The following is a 22,097-nucleotide window of genomic DNA, read 5'->3' as shown; positions in this document are numbered from 1 at the left end:
AGGATGATGAGGGAGAGGAGAGAAAGAGGTGGAGGGGGAAGAGATGGTAATTGTTTTTGTCAGAGGCAGTGGGGAGCTATCAGGGTAATAAAGTTAATTAGCAGAACAAACAAGGAGAGAGAGAGAGAGAGAGAGGGTTGGAGCGAAGGAGAGGGACAGAGAGATAGATTTGATGATGATAAACGGAGCAGATCTGACACCAGAAGAAAACAGTGAAATCAATTATTCTTATTTTCTCCCTGCGGTGGGGAAGAACACACAAGAGCCACTGTAGAGCTCAACTGAATGGAACCAAAACTCCTCCTCCTCACTTATCTGAAGCTCATTTACCCTTCATACTCTGCAGCTCTGTGTGATCAGTTCCCTTTGTTGTGTCTGTATTTACTACACATTTCCTATCAGAGCAGCATAAATATTAACATATATACACGTGCGTATGTCTTTTTTTCTTTCAGAGACTACACGTTTCATCTTGTGACCTTTAGCCAAGTGAAATCGGAAATTCATTTTCTGTAAATTATTTTTGCATTACACCTCTGAGAAACAAATAATTTTACTGTTACCACAATTTTACTCACTTATCACAATAATCTCAGCAATTCATAAGGACAGAGCACACCCGTGGAGCACATCAGATTAGCCATTCTCAAAAAAACCCACTTTCCATTAAATAACAGTAAAGTTCTGCCAGCTAGATTTGCTAGCATACTCAACAGTGTACCTACTCTGATCTTAATTGTTTTTCTTACTGTAAAAGTATTGTAAGCTGTGCTTTACAGAACAATACTGGCAGCTGTGTTGTTGCAGTTATACTGGGAAATAAATGTTCTACTGTAATATCCTCAATCTGTTTTAAACTGTAGTTTTATCTGAAAACAACATTTCTCATGCTCTTGTCCTTGCACGCTGGATTAATTTCCTTTTTTTTCCTTCAGCTATAAAAATATATCAGGTTTGTTATTATTCCTTTAACCCTTGCGTTTTATGGTTATGGAAATGTGCTTGATCAGCCATCATGAAGATGAAAGCCAAGCCTCAATCATGGTTCTCCATTGCAAGCTTTTTGGATGTTACATTTATCATTGAAAGTGAATCATAAACGCACAACAACAAATTGTAAGTGCAAAAGAATTTAAATAACATCAAAGAATCATACTGAATTGAATTTTTTTAATTCGTGCATATACTTGCACAGTGCTATTATAACTTTGTACTGACAATATTGTGAACACATTATTATGATTATATATTTTTTTAGTATTATAATTGTAGTAATATTGCTGTAGTTGTAATGCATACTTCTTACGTCCTGCATGAGGTAGTGAGACCTGCGCCAATATAATTCTGCTCAGCAGTCTTACTTGATGGAAAAAAACTGTCTAAAAAACATAAAATTGTGCAGTGTCTTTCTGTGAGCAGAGGCATTTATCTCCTTTATCTCCTTACAGTATTCAGCCATAATGGTACTGATACAGCAAGTACACTATACTTATAAACGCAAGGAATAGTAGTTGTTAGTTTTTCAGTAGCTTTTAAGGTCCAAAAAACATTAAACTACTGTATAAAATACTCTGTGCTTTTGAAGTTAGTTTATAATAAAAAACTCAAATTCAGCTCTCATAGCCTGAAATATGAGAAGAATAAAAGTTCAAATACTGCCGTGCTCAGGAATAGGCATCATTTCCCAAAAGCTAAACCAATCAGTGTTGTATTATTGAATCATGTGGATTCCTGTGCCTCTCCTCATAGCAACCAAACAGTATCTGACAGGCTGTCACCACGGCAATGTGGTGACAGGTCAGGTAATGGAACCTGTGTCACTGACATCACACGCACGGGAGACACTTCATTATGGGATGGCACTGTACGTGTGTGCGTGTGAGTGTCAGAGAGAGAGAGAGCTGAGTGAAAGAAAACAGCTCTCTACATTACTAGCATCCTTACTCTGTCATGTCTCATTTCCAAGATGCTGTAATTCTGTAATTGTACATGGTGCGCTTTCTCTCTCTCTCTCCCTCTCTCTCTCTCTCTCTCTCTCTGTGTGTGTGTGTGTGTGTGTGTGTGTGTGTGTGTGTGTGTGTGTGTGTGTTTGTGTGTGTGTATGAGAGAGACAGAGAGACCCTGAACTACACTGAATGTTCATTTGATTTCCTGTTTGTGTGGATGCCAGCTACATTGGGAGGCAATTACAAAACTTGTGAAAATCAATTTAATTCTTTAATTTTCATTTCAGCTCTACTTTAAGAGCTTAACTGCCAATCTAAATCCCTTCATTACTGTGTATTTTACTATGTAATGCTATGTTGTTATGACAAGTGTAGATTCAGGTTGTAAAATATAACACAACTTTCAGTTGAGTTTCAACAGCCAACCAACTTTGCACAATGTCAGTCTTAGTTTGTACTCTTATTTAACTAACTTCATTTTTATTTTGTATTTTCTTTGTTATTTTTTCATCACTGCTGTAAATGTAAAACTTTTCTCTCGTTATACGTCTGTGGCACTTTAACTATGTTGTTTATTTATTGTGGACTGTACTATTGTTAATCTTTATCCTGATGCTGTAACCCAATAATTTCCCTTGTGGAGGCTATCTATTATCTGTATTATAATACATAATACATTATGTATTATGTATTATTGCTTAGGCAATGATCGGGATGTTTTTTATTTCATCAGATACCGGATCAGCAAATAAAAGCTATTAGTTCCTGTAACTACAGGACATGTTTTCTTTATCAATACAATGCAGATCTGCACATTTGCTCCCTTAGAAACCTTTCACAGGTGGAAGCTTGACAATCACTTCCATTATTTTTGCTGGGAGTTTCCACAAAAACAAACTCAAGCCTCCCAATATCTAGATCTATGGTACTATAACCATACACAGCCCAACTATTTTTATACCCCCTTTGACAACAGTTATGCATTTACCTCCATATTTATGGAGACCGAAGGAGCAGCCTCAACAAAATGAACAGAAATCACTGCCAGCACAAACACATCCACAGCACAGTTTTTAATAACAAACTGCTAGCCTTGGCTTTGTCTGCTTTCTTCTTCTACAGTAGCCTTCATGTGAGCTTGCTCTAGAGTAATCTACAGTGCCCACTATAGTGTCAGAGTAAAATGGCAACAAGCACATTAAGTAGCCTACATTTGCTGCACTGAAAGTACACATGCACATACAAATGCAGATTAGTTGGGTTGCTGCAGTGACAGATTTTTTTGGATTTTTAAGGATATGTATAAAATGCTAAATTGTTTTAGAGGTTTGTTTATTTATCCGTCCACTGTTGCGCCCTCTGTCTGGCAAGACTGATTCGAAATGTTCTTTAGAAACTGCACTGTAGTAACACCGCAGAGCTGAAAGCGTGGTCTCAAAGTGGCGTACTGTGCTTTAAGGCCCTCCAGTGGCTCTCTGGGCCAACATGGTGAACCACCTGTGGGTTCCTAAAATATACTTTCTTATCAGGGATCCTGTTTCCCTTTTTGAGAAACTAGTCGCAAATAAAAGCCTCTCCTTTTTGTTAGTGTGTTTCAAGGAAACGTATGTATGATGTATATTGTCGGGTTTGGTTTGTTTGATTTGGGTTGCTAGGATGTCTGGTCTGGGTGCAGTTGATTTGGTTGTCAGGCAGTGCCTTTGGACTGATGTGCTGTTAGAGACCATCACCTGGGACATGTGATAGCTTATCAAAGTCTGAGCAGCCCTTCGGCTACACACACACACACGCGCACACCTTTCACCTACCACTAGAAAAGGGTGTATTTAGTGTGTGTTCACTATGTGTCTTTGTGTGATTGTGTGTGTGTGTGTGTGTGTGTGTGTGTGTGTGTGTGTTTTTCTAGTCGTCAAGGGAACCCTGGTTGGAAAGACAGTTTGACGTCTCGCTTGGCATCATGGGATACGACTGTCACCTGACGATGCTGCCACCACGGAGATAACCTTCAGGGTGACAGTCGAGACAAAGACACACACACAGACACACACACACACACACACACACACACACACACACAGACACACACACACACACACAACACACACACACACACACACAAGAATGTATATGGACAAACACACACACAAACGGAGGCACATACATGCATGACTGCACAAATGCGTATAGCAGACTCCACCTGCTGAGCTAACCACAGTGGGACTGTTCCTAATTAGTGCTAATCAATATGTTGATTGATACTTTCTCTTGAAAGAAATTGTTCAACCTCCAACAAAGAGAGGGCGGGGCAGCATCTTTTAATTCATTTTTAATCTGAATCAGGGGCACGATAAAAAAGGTTTCTATCATCCTGCAGCATCTCTTTGAATGAAGTCAGGACAGGATGATTTTAATGTGGAAACCCTGGAAAAATTATTTGTTTTGACATGGGAACATGTGACATTTTCATAGCTTTTGTAGTTTTGCAGGGACTGTGTAAAACCACATATATAAGGTACCAGTGATTTTAAAAGCAATTTTTAAATAAAGGAGCTTTTATAGGATAAATGTTTGTTTTGGCATCAACTAGAGTATCAAGTATTTCAACTAGTATTGATACCAACCACTAAATTTCTAGTATTATGATGTTCCTACTGCGAAATACTGAGTATGAGTGTCTGGCACTGGAACATTGGCAGCATATTCTTTGGGTTCTGTGTGTTATTAAATGGGGTTGTCATTTATCAGATTTGCTCCATCACATCCTGCAAATTCTCCACTGGATTGGGAGCTGTTGGGTTTGGAGGTCAGGCTGGTTGTTGTGTCCTTCTGACTGCCCCTGAATAGTTTTTGTGGTGTGTCCCAGAGATGAAAAAAATGAAGGTGATGCGTCAAAACCACTGTTGCTCTAATGGCCACAAGGGATTTAATCCCTTTATAATGCCCATGTTAAAATGTTACTGTATTAAAAAGCATGCTAATAGCCTAGTACATTGGACATTTTTGGGCAGTAAAGATAGCTTTCTCTTTTTTAACTCTGAGTGGGGTAATTTAAAATATCTCTTTTTAATTTAGATACTGGCTGACTGGTTTCCTGTCTGGTGGGCCTCTGCTTCATTAATTTGGGTCATTAAATTCAATTGTTGTGTTTGTGTTGTTTGTGTTTTGGGGATACTTAAATTTAGTGCATTTTCTGCCGAATATTATGGCTTGCTGTTTGGTACAGAGGTACGGAGCCCCGCAGGGGACATGGGAGAAAAAAATAATTAAGACGGACAAAAGTTTTGCGAGATCTCGCAAAACAAACTCGGGATCTTGCAAAAGTTTTGGTCGCATTCTTCAGAGGCCGCCGGCTTGAAGCTGACCGGGAGGTCGAGGCACGATGTGCCGGGAAAGCGGTGTTCCTCCCGGCTGTAGTAGGTCTCGACCTCCCGTTAGCGTCAAGATAGTGGGTGTAGATCTCCGAAAAATGTCGGAGCACTTTTGCAAATATGTGATGTCTTGTTAACCGAGCAGGTATCTGACGTTTACACAACTACATTCACGCCTCAAACTATCTTAAAAGTGTATTTTGTGACCCAGAAAGAGTAATATTACAACTAAGTAGCTGCCGCCATTGTTGGAATTCAACTTTTGCGAGATCTCGCAAAAGTTTTGCGAGATCCCGAGTTTGTTTTGTGAGATCTCGCAAAAGTTTTGCGAGATCCCGAGTTTGTTTTGCGAGATCCCGAGTTTGTTTTGCGAGATCTCGCAAAACTTTTGCAAGATCTCGCAAAAGTCCGTCTTAATTTTTTTTTCTCCCATGTCCCCTGCGGGGCTCCGTACAGAGGATCCAAGAAGTCTGTGCTTTAGTGAGTAAAATTCAGTTTTTTTAGTCCATTACTAGTTCAAATAGATATGTGCATGTGTATTTGTGAGTGTGTGTTTGTGTCACACACTTTATATTTGCATCTTGCTAACCAACTTAGCTAGCATTAGCTAACAACTTAGAGTGTCACCATTTCACCAAAATAAAAAATGGCCTAATAACCAGTGGGTTATATGACAGTGGCCAAGTTCTGTCTGTGGTTTCAGCCCATTGTCCTATTGGTAAGACAACTGTTGCCATGGATGAGGGGTATGCTTTGTCTGCTGTAATGTTTACGTGGGTGGTACGACTCAAAATAACAACAACAAAATGAAGAAGATGCGGGAAGTTTCCTAGCAATCTTATTAATGTTAGCCTGGTTTTAATCTTGTAGTTCAATACTGAATTAAAGTATTAGTGCAGATAGAGACCAGAAAGATACTTTAAGATACTTCCTTGTTTCCCAAAGGGTCGCCACAGCGTGTGACCAGCATATTCACACACTATGAATATGTGGGTATTTTATATTATTGTCATTGTCATGTGTTCAGACTCCTGCTGAGCTTTCTTGTTACTTTAGAAAATCAGCAATGAAACAACTTAAATATGGAAAGCGTTTGCATTACCCACTAAAGGTGCTTACAAAGTTAAATGGTAATAATGATCGTTATGATGAGCTGACTTGTCTTAAAATTCTTAAGCACGGGTCTGTGGTTTCCTGTATCCACTTTTTACACTGGTGTCAGCTCTTGGTTCTCCAATAATGGCTATGTTTTTGCTAACCTGTCTGTGTGGCTGAAGCCACTAGCAGCTGCCTGGGAAGAAGCAGGTTAACCACATCTGCGTGAGTGTATATGTGGATGCATGTGAACGTAGACGTTGCTACTGAGAGCAGTTAGTTGTTTCTTAGGCAATCCAACTGTTCATACTCTTTGTCCAATTGCAGTCTTTATAAAAAGGAGTTTGATCCTGAAAATGCAGATGCACGTCCCCTCAGATGGTGAGGGGCAGACTGATTCAGAAGCAAAAAAAAGTTGTTGTAAGAGTTTAAATTCGATTACACATGATCTTTGACTACCCTCTTGTTTTCTTATCACATCATATTAGACTTTAAGTTTCCTCTTTCGTTTTTTTGTTCTGTCAAGCTGTGATAAATTTTCTTCTTGTCTCGTGTGTTTAGTTCCATCTGTCTGCGTATATTTCTGTCATGTGGATTTTCCCGTCACGCTGACAGGTTATCATCTGACCTTTTGTCCCAAACTCTGATAATTTCCCCTTTTCGCACCATTTATGACAGAACAATCAGTACAGTAGGAGTTCTTTAATTGGCACAACTGGGTTTTTGAACAAGCAGCTTTTATTTCAGTATTACTGTGCCTGTGAGGAGCTGACTGACTTTTTCAACCAGCATTGTTTAATTGATGCTAAAAATTGACATTCTCACCCTTGAATTTGCATGAACTCTGTTTCACCGAATGATTTAGCAGATAATAAACATTATTAGTTATATTTCTCACTACATTCATGTCAAATAACCGCAGAATCCTAAACAAAGCATCAATGCATTTGTTTGAATCTCTTACAGCTGCAGTCAATTCATTTTAAACAGTTAAAGTTTCATCAGGTGTTAATGTAACTGATTTATGCGCTGTTAATTTTAGCAGCTAGGATAATTAGAATTGTAAATGTGTTATTCTTTAGCTAACACACACGCACACACACACACACTCTCACACATGGGTTATTGTCCCGAGGGGCGAACAGAAGTCCTTAAACAGAAGGTTTAGGAAGCCCCGTCGTTTTCCTGCAGAGCTGCACTGTCATGTAGATGCACCCCAATGATCATCTCTCCCATTCAGCACGCTGTCTTTGTTTTAAGTCCCCGGCCTTTGTGTTCACATGTGCATATGTGTGTGTGCGTGTGTGTGAGAGAGAGAGAGTGAGTCAGTGTGGGTGAGTAAGTAGGTAAGTATCCCTCCCAGCATTTCCTGTCTTAGAAGCTCAGGCAGCGTTAACCAGGGTTAGCTGCAGCTTTAGCACCTGCTGTCACTGCTGCAGTCCCACTCACTTGTCCAGACACAATGCGTTTAGCTTGGAGATTTGTGCTAGTAATCTGTGTTAAGAGCATTAGCTTGGCCCTGGGTGGGGTAATAGATTGCTAGAAAGTAGCAGACAATAACCAGGAACTGCCATTAATTGAGTTGGTAAGACCAAGTAAAGCAAAGCCTGAGGTTTTCTGGATAAAACTCACGTAGGACAAGGAATGTTTGTCTAGGTGAAAAATTCATGAAACTTGGAGCTTGCGTTGTAAGTGAATGTCACGGTCCTAATCAGTGAAACAACGGAAGAAAGTGGACTTCATCAGCTTATCCAAAACCCCGGAAACAGAGGTCATTAACAGAGATTTTGATGACTGTGGTTTTTCTTTAATAATGTGGACATGTGTTACTCAAATGTGCGTTTCATCAGTTTTGACAATGATGTTTTTAGCTTGTTTGCATGCACTGCAAAAGCTGTACAGTTAAATAATCCCGTAATTATTCAGAGTGAATAACATCATCTACTCATCATAATATCATAACACTGTAATCATGATATATCTTCCTTTTCAGTTGACCACATATAGTGTGAAAAAGTATTTGCTCACTTTCTAATTCAAATTTTTTTGTGGCATATTTGGCATGCTTAAATGTTTCTGATTATCAAACAATTTTCAATATTAGAGAAAGACAACCTGAGTAAACAGTAAATGCAGTTTTAAATGGTGATTTTACTTTAGGGAAAAGCTATCCAAACCTACCCGACCCTATATTAAAAAGTAATACCTCCCTTGTTAAATCATAAATGAACTGAGGCTAACCACAGTTTTTGGAGAGCCGAGTTCATTTCCAGTAGCCAAACGCAGGTCTGATTATTGCCAGACCGGTTGAATCAAGAAATTACTTCAATAGAACCTGTCTGACAAAATAGGCTGAAAGATCTCAAAATGCAGCACATCCTGCCACGATCTAAATAAAGTCAAGAACAGATGAGAAACAAAGTCACTGGCATCTATCAGTCTGGAAAGCGTTACAAAGCCATTTCTAAGGCTTTGGGCCTCCAGTGAACCAAGATGAGAACCATTACCCACAAAATGAGAAAACTTGAAACAGTGGTGAACCCTCCCAGGAGTGGACAGACTACCAAAATTACTCTAAGACTGCATCAATGAGGCCACAAAAGAACCTAGAACAAAACCTACAGAACTGCAGACCTCACTTGCCTGCAGTTGGTCAGAGTTCATGACACAACAATAAGAAAGAGACTGGGCACAAATAGCTTCCATTGAAGAATTCCAAGTGTTATTATTATTATTATTAGTGGCACAGTGGCAAACATTATAATTGGGTGGTGGTCTCATAAACATTAAGGATTGTATTAAAATATTATCAGGGCTCGCAAAATTTCAAAATCCCTGGTAGCCCTTTGGGCAGGGACTCTTCAGTTTTTGGTAGCCCAAAATAAATTTAAGTAGCCCAAATAAAAAAGAGAGTGATTTGATTGATGTTTTGTTTCCTGTTTTGTTTCCGTTACAATATTATACATTAAAGTATAATATTGTAACGGAAACAAAACACTAATCAAAAAATTGTTGAAAAACAAATTACAACATTGTACAAAAATTACAATCATCAACTCAAATACTTGGTTCTAATTGAACAGAAATTTCTATGAACTTGTAAGAACTGTGTAGGACATGAATCAGTCTGTGTCAGATCCTGAATTTGAAATTTCCACTGAAGTCACGAGTAAGAGGCAAGTGGAACCAAGATCTAGGCCATTTGCTTTTTGAAGCTTGCAAAGACTGCTAAATTTTACCAGTGGTAGTTCACTCTTTGCAACATAGTACGCTGTTCTAAACAGATTTTTCAGGTTTATTTTTAGTATGTTATTTGCAATTGGTGTTTGTTCTGGGAAAGATATTGCAGACTGAGCAATAATGCATTTCTAATGGGGGCCTTTCTTAAAATTACTGGTCCCAGTAACAAAGGCGCTTGTTGACTCAGAAATCGAGGGAAAACCAACAACACACCTGGCAGAACATTATGTTATTTACACGGGTGCACATAAGTGGTCCGCATGCGCGCATTCACTGTCAAAATAAAAGACGCGCACCAGATAAGAAGTTGCAACGCACGTTTGCGTCCATATAAAAAGCACTGTTTTTGTCCGCTAGAGTGGGATTTTCACGGCACATTCTGCACCACATCTCTGTGCGTTCATCATTTGTTTGAAGCCAGCTCACTTCTTGCAACCACTTTTCCGAGAATACGTGCTTCTTTTGTGGTTCGGACTCCTTCTGATATTTCTTTGGAGGTAGAGGAACACCAAAGTAATTGGTTAAAGGAGCTTGCTTCTTCGACATCTTTAAGAGTTCTAAACAAATGTCTGTCCTCCTCCAGAAAATCGTATGTACGCAAACATGTGTTGCAACTTCTTATCTTGCGCGCTCTTTTTATTTTGACAGCGACTGCGCACCTGCGGACCACTTATGTGCAGCCCTGGTTATATAGCTCGTCATATTGCAGCCACAGAAATTCTTTTGTCCATGAAACCATAAAGCTGCACTTTCTTTTTGCCGTATAGTCTGATTTGTCATAACTTTTCTGTTTTGTGGTCACTTCTTCACCCTGACCTGTCTTATTTGGCTCAGCAGAACTAAAATATATATCCTGCTGCTTTTACACACGCACTCACATAAGCTCAGCGATTCTCTGCGCGATCAACCTCTCACATGTTTAAGTTTGCTGCGGTAGATTTCACTTGTCATGTTTGCATAGTAAGCTAACGATTGATAAGACGATGTCAGAGGAATTGGTGCACAAATTATCATCACTCACCAGTCAGTGCTGTCGCTCTCTATACACAGTTCGCGCGATTGCAAAGTGAAAGCAAAAAACAAGCGCAAATTCAAACGCGATTTCAATATGTCACATATTGACAGTGGCTCACCGATGCCAATGACATAATTACCCAGCTACATTTCCGAAAGAATGCAAAAGCATTGACATATATTTTCCCTTCCTATAACAGCCTGACGGGCAGGGCAGAGATAGATTTTGGTACCCCGACTGGGGCTAAGGAGTATGCTAAGAGGCATCGCACATACACCACTCTGGCTGGTGAGCACTGGTCTTCAAACCTTCTGTTTGTTTGGGGCAGCCAATCTGAAGAAAGTAAGGGGTGGAAAGAGCTTAAATCGTAACTTCAGCCAGTGCAGGAACTGGGTGCCAAGCTGAGACCCAGTATAAGGTAAAGAAGGATCATTCCAAACTGTGAGTCATGGAGAGCTACTCTAATAGTCCAAGAATAAAAACATGTAGTTGGAAATGAGGATAATTGGTCCCCTTTAATCCAAGTGCTTTTGTTGCCTAAATCAAGCTAAAAGGTAGAATAAAGGATCCAATGCTCTCAGTGTACCACAGCTATCTTCCTTTAAAATTTTCACAGTAACTATATAGTCTTTGATCAAACAAAAACTGGCACATTGAAGTAGACAATTTTCCCATCAAAGGTGAGCATTTGTTTGGCCTTGACTGTGGCCTTTCAGTAAATGGTATGTTAATTTCATCGGGAAAATGAAACTCTGTACACTCAGTGCAGTAGTGCAACCTTGAGTTGTTTTTATACATTTTTAAAAACACTTTATAACATACAGTGAAAGCTGTATGTGTTTGTAGGATGAATCATATTGTTCTTCCACTGATTAGCATCCGTCCTGCTCTAGTAAGAAATATTATGATCACTGGTCTTCTGCGGTCCACTGATTTGACTGACATGCACACATACACAGACCTCTCAGCGGGTGCCAACAGCGGGACCAGGTAATGATGGCTATTTCAGTTTCTCTACTCCTGATGTTCACTGGCAGCGTCACACTGAGACAGATTATCTCCTCTCCTCTCCTTGGTTTGGTATCAGTTGTATGCCACTCAGCTCTATAGGATCCTCACATATACACAGATATACACACATGCAGCAGCATAGACGAGTAGAGGAGGCAGTGCAGGAAAAGAACAAACACAATTTTGGGGAAACTGGGCAGTGAACTTAAAAAAGCAGAAAAAAGGGATAACGTAAAGAAAGTAAACACAACAAAAAAGATACAAAGATACAAAGCCAAATAAGCAAATAAAAAAGAAAAAAAGAGAGAGATATAAACTAACTGGCATCAGCTTGCAGCAAATCTCCACAAAGACAAATGAACTCTTTGGCTCAGTGAAGGAAAGAAGAAGCATCAGCAAAAGATGCCTTGGTGACTGAAAAGGTTGTCATAGAAACTTGTGGTGAGAGAGAAGCATCTGAGAGCATCTGTTGGTGTAGCAAACAGAAGTAAACTAAAGATGAAACTGATATCTTTTCTGACAGCTATAAATATCTCCTTATCGGGCTTGTACCTGAAAGGGTTCACTGCCCATTCAGATAAGAAAAAGAGTAACGAAAAAACAGCCTTGATACATAAATGCAATTTGTTTTAATCACTGTTAATTATACCCGAGGATGCTCTTTGTACTGTTACTCCTACTGTAATAAAATACTATTTGACGTGAGGCTGACGGAGAAAGAGGGAACGAAAGAGGCTTTCCATGTTTCCCGCTGAACTGGAGGAACTGCACCGTGTCTCGGTGTGTAAAAGACACAAGACTAATCACTCTCATTGTGGCCTATTTCCATGGTAACTCTGCACCCAGTGGTAATTTAGCCTCACTAGCTAAAGACACAGAGCGAGTCATTATCTTAGCGCCAGGCTAGGGCCCCCCATTTAAAGATTCACACCATGAATGAACAATTAGAGACCAGATTGCTGGCCCAAGTGGCGGCGAAAGGAGACCAGGCCAGTATGTGGTCACCCCTTTGGTTGTCTGTTCATCCATCCTTCCTGCTACTTCAACAGTATATGACACAAGCATTCATTTTCTCATCCTCCGAACGTCTGAGCTCAAGGACAAACAATCATCCTTGCTCAGAGTAGATAAACGGTGCAGACAATAATATATATAATACGTAGCGCAGAAGAAGAAGTAGAAAATGTGGCACTCATGGCCTGAGTGATAGAATAACTATGCATTCCTCTCTGGCCAATGCGTTATGACATTCACCTTTTTACGTGGATTTAATTATTGAAGCGCTCCGTGCTGTAGGCTCTCTGCCTGAGAACACTGCTTTCATTAAAATGAATAAGACGGTAGCATTTACTTATTCATTGGTAAAGTGGTGTTCTCGTGAAAAATGTGTACGTGGTTGTTGAATCAAAAAAGGGTGGATGCTGAAAAGGAAGACTGCTGTTTGTATCTCGTGTTGACTGTGATCTTCTCCTAACCTCAGCCGAGCGCTTAAAAGCCCGAGTTTGCTTGAAGCTTGTTTGTGTAAAGTGTTGAGCAAACGCGTCTGAGGGGTCACGGTGGCAGGACAACATGAATCATAGTAATGTGAATATCGCTGCAGAGGTTTCAAACTTACTCACATTTTCGAGCATCTTTATCTCCTCTCATCTACATATTTTTATGTGAAACAGAATATGTGAGGCTTGTTCGGCTGCCTGGGATTTAAATCAAGCCTTTCAGGTATGATTGAATTGCTGACAAGCAGATGTGGCTTAGCAGACCTTCCTCACCTGTGTGGTTAGAGCAGCAGGAGGATAATGCTTAAATTAAAAAGTTTTAGCTTTTGAAATCCAAGAACATTCTCCTAAATTGCTGTCAATTTGCTAGCAACCCATGTGTAAAGCTTGTTTTTAATACCTAGTTAGCAATTTTTATTTTATTGTTTTTAATTCTTCAACCATCTTGGAAACACCTCTGAGCAGTTTTGGACATCCATCCATCTGCTTCATCTTATCCTTTTCTTGGGGGTGGTGGAGACTACCCTAGCTGAGAGGCGGGGTACACCCTGGACAAGTCGCCAGTAAGTCGCTAACACACAGGGACAGACAACCATTCGCACTCACAGCAATTTAGATTCAAATAACATATTCAATTAACAAAGTGCATGTCTTTGGACTGTGGGAGGAAGCCGGAGTACCCAGGGAGAACACAGCACAGGGGAGAACACAGAAAGACTCTGCCCTGATGGTGGAATTGAACTCAGGACCTTCTTGCTGTGAGGCAACAGTGCTAACCACCGTTCCACCGTGCCGCCCCAGTTCTGGATAGGTCTGACCAAATTCTGAGTGAATGCAATGACAATCCAAACAGATCTAAAAATACTTTAGACATCTTCGACATTACAGAACTATCCAATAAACTCAGTATCACTGAATATTATTCTAATATTATTCTAACACTGTGGGGTCAAATGTACAAGGCCCCAGTCACAAAGACTTAGAGACCAGTTGGAGACCAACTAGAAACCACAAGTCAGGAGGGAAAAAATATATATTCCCCAACTAGTTGGTGAGAGGTTGCTGGCAGTCGTTGGGAAACTGATTGCTAAAGACCGAGTCATACTCACTGACTGGCAACCACCAGTCACCAGTGTTTATTCCCTGACCAGTTGGTGAGTGGTTGCAGGAAGTTGTTTACTGTCACTGAGAGAAATTGGCTGGTCGTTTTTGTTCTTCTTCTTCTTTTTCTGCTCTGACCTTTAGCACAGCAGATTACCTGCCTCCATCTCACCCTATCCTTATCCTCTTTTGTCACACCAACCCTCATCTTTAACCATGAACCTTCCCCTTTTCTTCCTCCATCTTCAACATCCTGAATACTAAATACGAGAAACCTGAATAGTGTCTGTGGCTGAGATGGAGATCAGTTCAGAAAAAACTAACATGGAAGGAAAGTGCAAAGTTTTGGGCACCGGTAGCTTGAATTAGATTTCAGATGAAGAATATCTTAAACACTTAGAACAAGGCTGTGGTCTGAATGCTGGCAATCAATTTACAGTTCACACTCCTCAACTAGACATACATTGTGAGAGCCATCCCAAACAACAGCACACACAAACCCTCACCAAGGTCAATGTCTTATTCACATTGTACTGTGCTGTTTCTCTTTCAGCCTCTCTCTCTCTCTCACTGTCAGGCCTTTTGTGTGCCTCCTTCTAAAGAAGCTGTCAAGCTGCACTGTTTAAGGGCTCACACGAGGGACAAAAAGCATACTTTGTTTTGTTTTGTTTGCCTGCCGTAGTGTTGGGCTGAATGAGTGAGTGGAGTGGGAGAGGGAGAGAGTGAGAGTGAGGGAGAGGTACAGAGAAGGGAGTGAGAGCTGAGTGGGGGGTAACATGTAATTTACTGTTTGCCCCACTCTACTGTACATTGCTTTAGTTATGCTAATGCTACTCATTGTCAGGCTGAAGAGATAGCCATCAATCACCTGTCAATTGGTCAATTGGAAGAAAAGAGAGAGAAAGAAAGCGAGAGTGAGAGAGAGAGAGAGGGCCCCTGTCCCCTCCCTCCTCGTCCTCCTCTTCTTCTCCTTCTTCTCCTCTGCTACCTAGCGGACTTGGGGGTCCAGGGAAAGCCCGGCAGCTGGATCTGGATCTGGATTTGGAGTCCAGGTGGAAAGCAGAAGGAAGACCTGTGACAGCGCCATGAGAAAAATAAACATTTAAAAAATACATTTGAGAATCTGTTTTCAGGTCTTTACATTTAGTCGTCTGCGTGACAAAAAGTCCTCCGAGTCTTTGTTTTCCTGTTGTTGTTGACATCTGAAGGCTTTTTCTAAAAAGCGTCTAATTCTAATGTGACACCTCCAGAAACTTGCAGTGCCACTCACAGTCGTCAGCCGCTGTCAGCAGAAGACAAACCCTTTATTATGCTAGCTGATGTTAGCGCTAAGATAAGCTAACGGGCCCATTAGTGCCAGTTCATTTAGCTCGTTAGCCGGAGCCTCGGGGCTGATGACATTCATTACATATCATTAGTGCACAATTAACATGTCTCACTCTGACACCGTTGCTCCCAGTGTTACATGACACTTTTAATCATGTTTTATGAAATGTTTCCGCCGGCGTGACTTGATTTATGAGTTTTACATGACATGGCATTCATTACATTAACCAGCTGTAATCATAAATGCTTGTTCAGACTGATTCCATGCTCAGAGTTGGAATCCAGCAGCTGTCCTTGTGGCTGAAAATTGGGCAGTGCTTTATTTTTAAAAAAATGTCCTCTTTCATTCTCACACTTCAGTACCTCCTTGCTGTTCATCTTTAAGGAATGCAGTTAAAATTCTCTGCAGCGTTCCACTGTGTCAAGGTAAAAAAATTTAAAGCTGGCCCAGCTCTCACCGTTGGAAGATATTTATAACCCAGTTATGTTGTGATTAGTTGGACTGAAGACCCAGAGATTCTAGCTCAAGTGTGTCTCCCACATGTGGATTTTTAAAAGGGTGTTATGTCTATTAAAGGGCTGCTCTCTCATCAGATTCAGGTCACTTGTTGCTGGGAGCACCACCTGGTTTCTTTAAAACTATTGATTATTTGGGATGGTAAGTTGCACTAGAATAAAAGTCTGGGTTCTTTGATGTTTACAGGTTTAAACCACTGAAATAGCCTTTTATTCATCAACTGTGAGGCCATAGACTGTATGTAAAAAATGGACATGTACTTAAAGCAAATTTTATGCCCAGAGTCATTGCTGTCATTTCATTACAGGCAAATTTTCCATGTAATCTTATTACGTAAGTACATGCGAAATGTTAAATTCAAAGGATTCTACTTAAATGACATTTACCTGATTTTTTAATGAGGAATTATTATCATTTTATATACTTCATTTGCATTTTTCTCCAAATTATCGCTTCATTTTTATTGAGGATTAAAAGTAATTTATTTGAGTGCAGTGATCATGACCCATTAGTAAGCGAAGTCCAAAGTCCAGTGGCCAGTCATACAGCATATCCTGCTTTATCCTACTTTTCATTTTCATGTGAACCATAAATCATGATATCAATACAATTTTGTGTTAAATAAGATATAAAAGTAGCAAATGATAGAGAGATGTAAAAAAACATAGTGGCCTTGTTTTTAAGTCAGAAGTGATTTCTTGAATAAAGCCATATCTACATTAAAGTTAGATTTCACTTTAATTCATATGAAAATGGTGTTTGTTACTATAATGCTTAAAGTTTGGCCAAGTTTGCAGAATTTGCAGAGTGGATAGATACTGTTTTTTAACATGAGGTGTGCTGTATTGTTTTATTTTATTGATGAAATTAACCCATTTTGGTCCTTTGTGAGGCACTTAAACAGCAGGATTGTGTTGTGACCATACAATTCCACTGAGAGTTGACTGTATTGACTGTATTTTAGGAAGAAATCTTTCTCGGGTTTAAATTAGGTGGCTGCTTAACAGATCTCTAAATGTTTTGTGTCAGTTTCATTAAAAAACAACAATCTTTACTGTTTTAAATTAGTTTGTAGTACAGTTGTCATCACATTGCTTCAGTTAGTTCCTGTGCAAGAAAACCTTGAGAAATCTTATATCTTATACAAAGATCTAAGAATGCTCAAGACAGTCCGACACCACCCACACACACAGACACACACACGCTCACACAAACAGTATACTCTTTTTTCTTCCTATCACACTCATCCACCCACTGATCCACACTCGGACAGAGACAGAGCGAGCAGTATTGATTTTGCTGTCTCCAGTCTGTTGAGAGTGTGTACACTTGCGTGAGTGTGTGTGTGTATAAAAGGGATTAAGGCCTCGCTCAGCTGAGATACCATCAGCCATCAGCCCTGCTAGTCCGCTTCGGGCTTTCCCGGCTGCCGCATTGTCTATTCTGCTCCGCTATGTGAAAAATGTTGAATATCAACAATGGCTTTCAGTGGTGTATTGTTGAGTTTTTGTATGAACTAATCTTGCCTCAGTGAAAGAGACCTAGGGCTTGGACAAAACGTCTAGAGCCACAGCATTCCTAGCTGGCTCTCCCCTTGAACACTGAGCAGAAGGCTGGGGCTCAGGGAGGCAGAGTGGAGGGGAAGGCAGGCTGGAGGCGAGGCAGGGAGAGGGAGAGCTGAGGCCGGGCTACGAGCTCCAAGGCTGGGGGGGATAAGGGGACGGCAAGCCAGGGGATGCTGGGTGGAGGGAGGCGGGGGAGAAAGTGAGAAGGTGGGAGGGCAGGGGATGCAGCCCAGCCCCAGCTAAGGTGAGAAAAGGTAAGGCAGTGGTGACTGATAACAGGCCGCACTGAATGCTAGTAGAATTAGGTGACCAGGTAGGGAAGATGGAGTGTTAGTGAAGAAATAAATGACTTGTCACAGAAATAGTGCAGGTCATAGTGTAGGAGGACATTTAATCTGCAGAAGTGTGAAGCCTGTTAGGAGGCTAGGCTGGAGGATGGAGCGAAAAAAGAGAAACAAGACGCTTGCAACAAGACCAAAAGAAAAAAAAAGGAGAGCCAGAAAATCAGTATTAGAGTTTTGTGAGTGTGGAGTCTCCTTTCCTTTCCCTGCCATGGATGTAATGCTGGTTTGGATTACATCCAATCAGATGAGAGGACTGTGGCCCTTGTCATAATGACAAGCATGACATCATGGCAAGGTAAGCTGACTGAAAAGATCGGGCTGGATGATTTACTGACTCCCTGATTCCCTGTTACCGGCTGGCTGAGCGATGCGGAGTTGTACGATTGGCTGTGCGAATATCTTCATATCCTTTCTCCTTCGTTTTTTTGTCTTCTTCCTCTTTCTCTCTCACTCTTATTAAAAGCTGGCTATGCCATGAGAGAGCCCAGGTGCGGGTGCAGATGTAGAGGGAGTGAGGAATAAGTGTCTCTAAAGCAGGCCTTCCTGGCTGTGCTAGTGTTTTCATGCAGGTTTATCTGGTAGCAAAACGCTGGCGCTGCTGTGTGTGTCTCTGTGTGTGTTGCCATCTCTCTCGGCATGCATCCTTCCTGTCCTGCTGTGTCTGAGGGTCCCCCTGCGGGGAGAGGAAGACAGCTAGACGTGGGTTGCAGGAAATGGTTATTTTTTTCTGTTTTTTGGCTCTGTTTGGAGCTGTGTGTGTTCATTTCAGAGTTGTGGTAGAGTAACATTATAGTGAATTATCAGCTGAACACAGCAGCTGTACAGAAGTCCTGCAGGCATTCTCTCAAGCAGCTGACCAGGACTTCCATACATGTCTCAAGAGCAGATACCTTGCTAAAGGGCACTGTAGAAGATTGTGTCCCAGTTCTTTTCTGCTCTGTTAGTGTTTTTGCAGTTAGTTTAAGATTATGAGTATTCTTGTATGCTAACATTTGTTATGCTGTTACCATAAAGCTGTAATTTTTACGGTAACTCACCGCAATCTCAAAACCTACTTAAATTGTGGATTTTAGGCTGCAGCGACCATATGCACTTTTCCTGCTCACATTTGACAAAAGGTCAAAGCTCAAAGGTGAAAAGTCTCTCTTGCTCTTGTCTTTATCCTCTAACTTGAAGCCTGCATTTCTGTGCACGTTAAGATGTATTACACAATGCACACAAGCATGAAGAAGATATGAGAAGTTGTAAAAAAAGTTCAATTTTTCTCATTTTTCTGTCATTTCCTTTCAGAGAGATAAATGCATCCAGCAGAGCTGTAGTTTTCTCTTTTGTAGTAAATCGCAAGTAGGCTCTCAAATTATTCTCAACAGCCTGGTGTGTAGCACCGTGGAGTCTGCAGGGGTCAACTTGGTGTGCCTGTGTGTCTGTGTGTGTTCACGTGTGCCTCTTTGGGGTCACTGCCACAGAAACTTGGAAGTGAGAGATGGTTGGCTTAACCCCTCACCCCCAATACATACATAGTCTCTCTCTCTCTCTCTCTCTCTCTCTCTCTCTCTCTCTCTCTCTCTCTCTCTCTCTCTCTCTCTCTCTCTCTCTCTCACTCACACACACACACACACACACACACACACACAGACACACAGATATGTGAACATTGGTGCAGTCTAATCGCTGGCCTCTGGTGATTTGTCCTCTCAGCTTGAAGCCATGTCATTCCTCCCAGCTCTCCTCACAATTACAGCCCTGAACTGAACTAGAAAATCTGCTCCAATCTAGCAATTAGTCCTGAGGCCACTGACTGTGTGTGTGTCTGTCTGTGTGTGTGTGTGTGTGTGTCCTGAAGACCGAGCAGGATCACTGAAGTTGACGACAGGCCAAATAGCGATTCTTTTCATTTGAGTCGGAGACATGTGTGGGCAAGTTAATATTCCTACCTTTTCTTGTAATTGTTGTAAACAAATCGGTGCAAGATGATTGTTGGGCTCACACCAATGACAGTATTCCTCAAAATTAAGACCGCTTTCATTCCCGAGACCCTTTTAAAAGATGCTGCTGCAAGTTAGTCACCTTCTTTGTGTCTCTGCCTGCTGCGAAATTAAGCAACTTTTAATTTGAGCTCCATTTGTACTCAATGAACTGATCCACCTTCACAATGTGTGCCTCTAAAGCGCCACAGAGTGTTTTGTCACAGGACGTTAAAAGATACATTAGCATGACCCATTGGGTTGTGAAAGAAGGTGTTGCGACTTGACTCGGTGTACTTTTCGGGAAGATTTTGAAACTTTTCCATCTTTGAAAATCTCTTTTCCACCTTTTAGATTGCCTTTAATACCCTCTTCAGATTTTCTTCATACAAAGAAATTGCTCCAAAGAAATGTGCAGTGCAGAGACTGCTGCTCTTTTTATGAGTTTATCTTCATTGATAATTGTTTTAATTTTTCAACTGCATTATGGTGGAGTTCAAATGGGGCCTTTTAAACCGTCTGCCCTCTGGGTGCACACTACAGAAAAACACAATCTTCTACAGTTCTTCACATGCTATTTTGGATATGAAAAGTATTTTTATTTTCACATACTTTGTCATTAAAATAGCCTAGAGCTTGTACGGTACTCTGACCTCACAGAGACATGTAGTGACCATGTTGTAAGTGTCTGAACCGAATGAGAGATGGCCTCGGGTTCATAGGGGTAAAGCATGGAGCTGGAAAGTCCTTATAAGAGTAGCAAATCTGAATGAAAGTGGGAGTGTGTGAGGTGGAATGAGAAGAGGAAGTGGGCAAAGGAGGAGAGGAGGAGGCTGCGGTCAGAGAGGGATGTGGTGCGGGGGAAGGAGGTGGGGATGGAAAGGTTTTCATTGCCAGGGGGGCAGGCAGGCCTGACTGCTCAGCAACAGAGATGCTTAGTGCCGCCTGGCTTCCTCCTAAAGACTCGGCCTCCTTTCCCCCCAACCCACCACCCCCTTCTGTCCATCTCGCTCCTGTGTCCCCTCTTTCTGCTCTGCCACCACTTTTCCCATCACTTCCCTCTCTCCTCCTTTTGTACCTTCTCTCCTTCACCCTCCAGTTGCTCCTGCTCGGTCTCTTTTTCTTCCTCCATTTCTCTCACTTCCTTAGTTTCTCTCCCGCCCCCCCACCTACCCCACTCCACGTCTGGGCCATTACAGACACTCAGCAATGGGCTGAGGAGGGGTGGGGGTGGTTGTGGCGGTTGGATGGAGAGATTGAGGGGGGCACAAAAGGCCTGAGATGCAGCGGCCCGACGAGAGTGGCTGGCTTTGAAAAGAAGCCGGGCAGCTTCTTAATGCAGCGAGTGGATGGACAGACTCGGGCAGACAGACAGAGCGGACTCAGCCCTTTATTCCCGTCCTTTAGTTGATGCCTGTTTTCGGCCAAAAAAGCACATCATCTGCTGTGTGCCCTTCCCTCTGCGCCTGATGTTTTATCAAACACATTAAGATGAGATGGAGGGATAGGAGGGAGGGAGGAGGAAACGAGAGTAATATAGCTGAAGGCCAGCCACTTAAGAGGCTGACAGAGAAAAACTTTTTTTCCGCTCCCTGAAGCAGAGGAGAGGCGCACGCACGTGTATGGGATAGAAGTGCGTGCGTTCGCTTCTTTTAGAGGTCGCTCCTCTTTTATTGTACATTAAGACATTACGCATTAGTGTCTGTGTGTTTTTAGGGTTAATGCTGAGGAGGAAAATATTGACAGTGCAGCACAGTAAGAGAGCTGAAAGCGCTGCTCGATGTTTTTCTTTTTTTAATTTGTTCCAAAAACAGCTTTTGAAGATGGAGCTTAACTGACAGACCAACTGCAGTAAAATGCTAACATAATCAAACATATCTTGGTATGACGTTGGTGATGGGGTTTTTTCAGTCAGAAACCTAAAGCTTTTCACTTTTTTTTTCTTTTTTTTCTTGCTGTTAAGAGATCAATGAACAATAAATACAAAATAAATACAAACGCACAACTCTTTGAGACACTTATCTTTGTGACACACTATCAAACCAGAACAACAGTTTTGTTTAAAAGGCTTCGGCAGTAAACAGATGAGCTGAATGGATTTAGTGTCCA

At 41.3% G+C, this 22,097-nt stretch overlaps 1 protein-coding gene across 7 annotated transcripts in view; it reads left to right on the top strand.

The window, feature by feature from the left end:
• Nucleotides 1-17,850: 17,850 nt before the first annotated feature.
• LOC146688981 (uncharacterized) overlaps nt 17,851-22,097 on the top strand; it is a 94,557-nt gene continuing 90,310 nt past the window's right edge. For 5 of the 7 annotated variants that reach the window (XM_085435900.1, XM_085435899.1, XM_085435896.1 and 2 more), the window contains exon 1: nt 17,851-18,319. In XM_085435900.1, coding sequence (XP_085292026.1) covers nt 18,312-18,319 — 8 coding nt within the window. In that variant the 5' untranslated portion in view covers nt 17,851-18,311. The remainder of the gene's footprint in view (nt 18,320-22,097) is intronic. The other 2 variants (XM_085435901.1, XM_085435902.1) reach the window with 2 other exon arrangements.

Source organism: Copadichromis virginalis, linkage group LG17, assembly GCF_057382275.1.
Source record: "Copadichromis virginalis isolate Kocher_CV1m ecotype Utaka linkage group LG17, C_Virginalis_male_GT1.1, whole genome shotgun sequence".
Taxonomy (NCBI): Eukaryota; Metazoa; Chordata; class Actinopteri; order Cichliformes; family Cichlidae; genus Copadichromis; species Copadichromis virginalis.
Note: the sequence above shows the minus strand (reverse complement) of the source record. Positions and strands in the feature narration are given on the sequence as shown.